Here is a 6,229-nt window from a genome sequence, read left to right as displayed (position 1 = left end):
TAATAATAATAATAATAATAATAATAATAATAATAACAATAATAATAATAATAATAATAATAATAATAATAATAATAATAATAATAATTTTACATTATTATTATCATTAGTAGCAGTGAGATTGTATGATCAGAACTGATACTAAAATGCATTAAACGAGAACACTATATTTGAACAGATAAAATAGCCCGATAATATCCATATCAAGAATTAGAGGATTTAAATAGGAATATAAATTCGATTAATAGATTAAACTGAGAATTAAGTCAGCTCAAAATAGAACCAGTGTATTTTTTCGGGAATATTTTGTTACACCCAATCACAGTTTGATCTAGTTCATGTCCACATTTGTCTCACTGCTAACAGTATCATGCACTAACTGCCAAATACCGTATTATAAAAACTCTTTATTTAATATAATTTATTGGGCAAATTAGTATTTTTTTTGTTATGAATAATGAACTTTATTATTGTTAGTGTCATTATCATTACTAATACAATTTTTATTATTATTATTATTATTATTATTATTATTATCATTATTATTATTATTATTATTATTATTATTATTATTATTATTATTATTATTATTTTTATTATTATTATTATTATTATTATTATTATTATTATTATTATTATTGTGATTGTTTAATAATATTTTTTTCTGTTAATATTTAAATGTTTAGTTTTATAGTTCTCAAGTTTACTGTTATATGCCAATTTTACCTTTTTCTTAAATGCTTAATTTCATACACCGACTGGCATGCATATTAAGTACGATAAAATTACGTGAAAAAAATATTTACTGTAATCATACGTTTTTAGGATTCATTCGTTAATATTGAAATGGTTTGGAGGGGTTTAAAAAAATAATTAGATAAAATTTAATTAAAAAAAATACAAATCTTGGGTCAAATGAGCAACTAAAATTATGAAATGGAAAAGACCAATTATTTCCGAGTCGATAAAAATGAAGTAAAATTTTCTTATTATACCCTTGCTCTTGTTGGTCTGTTCATAGTGACTCGGTAACACCCTTCTACCTTCTCTTCTCATCATTGTATAATACGGAAGACAAATCAACATGAAACACAGTAAAAAAATAAATAAATAAGCCATGTGGACTATAATTCATTCAAGATTGTAAAGTAAACAGTACAAGAATTGGCTGGGTAGGAAATAATTGGTTTTGGAATCATCTTTTTAATGGAATATTTAGAGACGAGATGAAACTTAAGTATGATAGTGAACAGAAGAGTAAAGTACATTTCTAAATTACAGAGAGAGAACGAGACAGGGAGAAAGAGAGATCGCTAGACAGGTAGGGAGACAGAAAATGGGGGAGATAGGTAGATAGAACGAGAGATAAAATGAGATAAAGATAAAGAGATAGACGGAGCATGAAATGAAAATATAAAGGAGGGGGGAAGAGAGATACTGACACATATAAATAGAAAGACAGACAGAAAGATAGACAGTGATAGCGAACGATAAAAGACAGACAGACAGACAGACAGAGAAGGAGGGGGGTTTAAAGGAAGAAAAGGACGACCATCAAGATACCTTTGCCAGAAAATCATACAATTTTATACACACAAACACGTAACACTGAACTCCTCTTGACCATAATATTAACAACAGGTAGATTTCTCTCGAGAAGAAAATTGACTTGAGTTTATTTATATTTTTCGGGGGGGGGGGGATGCATTTGCACCTAAATACAAACATATATTACAATGAAAATAATGTCTAGTTAATCCTTCATTATAATTATAGCAACAGGTTTAATCTTCAAAAATTCGTGTACAAAAATATGGTGATGCAATGCTATTGTCTTCTGACCTAAATTTATTATGTATATTATCAAAATGAACTGAGTATTTACAAGGGGTAAATCTCTATCACTAAGTCATCATCCATGGTTCTTTTTCATGTCTCCTTGAAGACTTGTGGACAAAGTATATTCCCTAGGGGGAAAAATATACAATAAATTATTGATACTTTGGCATTGTCTTCATAATTACAAGTATGTTATTTCCTAAAAGGAAATTATTGATTTAATACTCAGTATTGAAGAATTTTGCTAGTTTCACAAAGCAGTTTTTACACATCACTTTGTATTTTGTCAGTCACTTGAAAACTCAAGAAAAGACAAGAGGTGAGGCAGTGCTCATTGATCCATTTTAAGTCTTTGTGACTAGCAAGTATTATACAGTGATAATGATGAGCTTACTTTTCTGAGATATTCCCAGGATGATACGCGCTGCCAATTTACGAAGTTCATGTCACTCCCTTCCCTTGGTACGATGTCTTGGGATTACATAACACTCTCTGAGCTCCCAAGCATCAGTGGCTGCAGGACGCAAGTTGAAGATCCTATATCCAGCTCCTCGTACAAAGGCGTTCTGGAATACGGTAGTCTTCTGCTGGACCTGGCGGCTGCTTCTACCCCAAGGGTGATGCCCAAGCTGGTGTCTATAGTAGATGTTGTGAGCTGAGTCCTCTCAGTGACCTCTGGAGAAGACGGAGGGTCATCATCGTACGGGTGGCAGACGGGGGTCTGATGGGAGGGGAGAGGACATGTTGCCAGATGAAAGGTCCCGCGTACCGCTCACCTGAGACAATCTACGGCACCTTCCGCCACACTCGGACTCGTAACTGACTGTATGTCATGTAAACTTTTGAAAGAACTCTCATACAACCTGATCAGTATGTTGTCTTTTATAACGTTATCATCTGATTAGTGCTGGTATACTGCCGACTTTTAGTACAAGTTATGAAGATGAACACATCCCTAATTTATAAGATTAACTCATAAGACGAAGGCATCAACAATTATGCTGGTAACACCTTATCGTGGACACTTACTCTGTTGAATAATAATATTTATCAGAAAATATTTTGAATATTAAGATGACTTGATGTACAGTATTGGGTTATAGACGCAAGGACACGTGGCCTCAAAACCATCACAGTGTTCTGGTTTAGATCAATGTAATGTTAATCTAATTTCATAACAATAACAGAATTCGTATATTGTTCTTGACAGATGAAAAACTTACAACGAGTTTCATATACCAAAGGAAGGTCCTATAGCAACAGTTTAACACCAAATAATGAATGAATCTGAATAAATAAACACAAGGATTCACCTAACACACGTCTCCTCGCAGCTGGGTGTGTTACCTGCTGTCCTGACCACCTGATTATCGAGTGTTTCTCCACCTACTCCATGTCGATTTCCCCCTTGTTAGGCCTAGAGGAATTTAAGTGTTGATATATTGCATGACTTGAACTGTTCTTTCTCCTTGTGTTATTATCTGTAGTTATTCTTCTATCTCTCTTTTATTGTCCCCTTTTCTCCTTTTTATTCTTCCTCTGTATTCTTTCATGTATCCTAGCGTTACTGTATGTATTATGTTATCCGTTTATTTTATGTATTTTCCTGCTATCTTCTTTTTTTATGTAATCTCTGGTATTCATTTACATTGTCTATCTAATCTTTTATGTATCAGTTGTAGTTGCATAGGCTTGTATGTATCTTCTATATTCATTAACCCTTCTTCGTATCTGTATTCATTTAATACATTGTATCATCTGTGTTCATTTACGTCTCTTAATGTATTCTCTATGTAAGTTTTGTTTATGTATCCTATGTATTATTTTACTCGCCGTGTCATTCATATCCTTATACTCTGGTATGTATCCTCATTCATTTATTCGTGTGTAGTTTTTGTAATAAGTTCGTCTCTTATGTATCGCCTGTTATTCATTTACTCGTATGTATCCCGTTATGTATTCTCTAGCCTATGTATCATGTTATCTCATTACTCTTATGTATCTTTAGTACTTTTTTTTATCATTTCATGTGTCCTCTGCGTCCATGTGGTACTGTATGTGTCTTCTGTTATTGATACCTCAGTATTTATGTATCATATCAGCGGTGTCTAGAGCTGAGCAATTTGCGGCAACATAACTCGTATAAGCGGCAGTGAACTGAGTCCAAGTGTGGCAGAGATAACAGCGATGAAGGCAGAGATAGAAATTGTAAAGAGAAAGCGGAACAAGAAAGCGCTGGCTGTAATGGTAGAGGAGGGAGGGAGGGAGGGAGGGTAAAACAGCTACAGAAAGTGAATAGTCTTAGCGATGATTTCTGGCAATGGTCATGGTATTCATAGTAGTAATAAGTAAGTAGTAGAATGTACCAGCGATAGTTATTGGTAGTGTTGATAGTCATAGTAGTAGTAGTAGTAGTAGTAGATGGTCGTGATAGAAGTAATAGTAATTGAACAGATTCTTGCGTTAGATTTAGTAGGCCAAGCAATTAGTGAGTAAATAGAGACAAGATGCTATGAAAAGATGTGATAATGGTGGAGATGGTGGTGAGGCGTGACCTAGTGATGAAGAAGTGGTGCTGGTACACATGACAATAAAGTGACCAACTAAATAGGATCATCATCATTTAAAGTGTCAGTAAGATCAAGTGGACCCACGACCTGATTAAAGAATAGCAAATGATATATACAAGAGAGTGGATGATGGATGAAGGTTGCTAAGTTTAAGCAGTGATTCTGGCAACGTAGAGGCAGTGAGCACCGTAAACATAAGAGTGAAGCTAACAGTGACAAGAAGCTATACAGTATGCAGGTGGACAGTGTTTAGCTTCCTCTATGTGGGTGAGGCGAACGTTGGTGTATGAGGTGGTTGGGGAAGGGAATTGGGGGGCGGTGAGTCTGATGGGGTAAGGGGAAGGATGAGGGTAAATACAAATATAAAAATAGTATATATTAATTCTCATAGGAAAACGCATTTTAAAATGTATTTTCATATCAGCAGCTGAGTGTTCATCAGATGGTGAAAATTTGACACTGTTATAGGGAGTGAGAAGCAACATTATGCACATTCTTACACTGAAGGCTGGTAACAAGCTCCATGCGGTTGCTTAAGCTATGGCTGCGTTAGTTGTGATTTTTTTTAATGTAAGGAAAATAAGCTAATTTGTGTAACTTGAAATAATGCATAATATTTCGTTCTACCCTTGTTCTTGTAACTAACATAGCTCAAAGTTTTATGCATTAGTCTCTCCTAATGTATTTTTTTTCTTTTGCTAAACTAAACATATCAATGACTGAATATGTTCAACTAATTTGCTTAACTAACGAAGTATGTCCCATGATTCATGTAAAATGTCTAATTTAAGTGAACTGAAAACATGATTGATTGAATCTATATACGAGTTATATTTTGACTGAACATAAACTCACCAATACATCATCAAAGCAACTTTTTTGTGGCTGGTTCTGAGAGAATGGAGTTGAAAACGTAAGAGTTTTTAATGGAAAGAATTTAAGTAGGGAAAATATTCTTCTCAGTACAATTAAAAATACGATGATACTCAAAGAAAATTATTTAAACATTTAAGATGCGAGATAATTGTTACCCAACAACATTTATTTTATATTAGTGGGGGAAAATGTGCGAAATTTTACACTTGTTTCCGAATCTGGGCCCTGAAATTAACCTAACCGTATCTGACCTAACTTAATCTTACCTTAACTAAATCGAAATAGAGATTACCTAATCAAGGCGTAACCTAACCTAGCCTACCCATAATTTAACACAATCTAAACCTAACTTACTATTACCTAAGGAGAACGTACCCTAACCTAATATTGACTTAAATCTAACCTAACCTACCCTAATATAGTTCCACTTAACCTGCTGTGTCAGTCTTAATTGTCGGGTCTGGTTCCAGGTCCAAGTCCGGATTTAGGTTTGGCCCGACAGTAATTATCATCAGCTCGAGGCAGCAATAAGCTTAAAATAAATTAAAATTAAACAACATACAAATAAAGAGGAATAGAGACACTCACCTGTAAACTCTTTTCAATTGGTCTGTGTAAAGGTTCGGAGGCTCCAAAGACCGTTTTCTGGGAGGGTAGACCTGGCCGAAGACCCATGCCCATCCCCAGCTCCTCTGCGCCTACGTCAGGAGGAGGAGGAGAAGGTTCCCCGTCATATGTTTGGTGTGGCTGTTTGATTACGCTGATGGTAATGGTGTGGGCTGATGTTGGTGGTTGAGGGGCGGCCTCTGTTGGTGAAATATGCAATTTTTTGGGGGGTGGTGATCACGTAGAGTGGAGGGTGGGTGGGGGTGCGAGTGGGTGGAGAGTGGAGGGTGGGTGGGGGTGTAGAGTGGAGGGTGAGGGGTGGGGGTGGAGTGGGTGGA

General features: G+C 35.2%; 1 protein-coding gene across 3 annotated transcripts in view; it reads right to left on the bottom strand.

The window, feature by feature from the left end:
- Positions 1-1,692: 1,692 nt before the first annotated feature.
- Positions 1,693-6,229, bottom strand: part of LOC121880240 (nephrin-like) — a 113,225-nt gene continuing 108,688 nt past the window's right edge. The window contains exons 15-17 of one of the 3 annotated variants that reach the window (XR_006091509.1): positions 5,874-6,091; positions 2,234-2,560; positions 1,693-1,967 (exon numbers count right to left, since the gene is read on the bottom strand). Coding sequence is in view for 2 of the 3 variants with exons in the window: in XM_042387396.1 (XP_042243330.1) it covers positions 2,318-2,560; positions 5,874-6,091 (461 nt within the window). In the remaining variant the exon portion in view is untranslated. Of the gene's footprint in view, positions 2,561-5,873; positions 6,092-6,229 lie in introns of all 3 variants that reach the window. The other 2 variants (XM_042387396.1, XM_042387397.1) reach the window with 2 other exon arrangements.

This window comes from Homarus americanus, unplaced genomic scaffold, assembly GCF_018991925.1.
Source record: "Homarus americanus isolate GMGI-L3 unplaced genomic scaffold, GMGI_Hamer_2.0 scaffold35091, whole genome shotgun sequence".
In the NCBI taxonomy this organism is placed as follows: domain Eukaryota; kingdom Metazoa; phylum Arthropoda; class Malacostraca; order Decapoda; family Nephropidae; genus Homarus; species Homarus americanus.
Note: the sequence above shows the minus strand (reverse complement) of the source record. Positions and strands in the feature narration are given on the sequence as shown.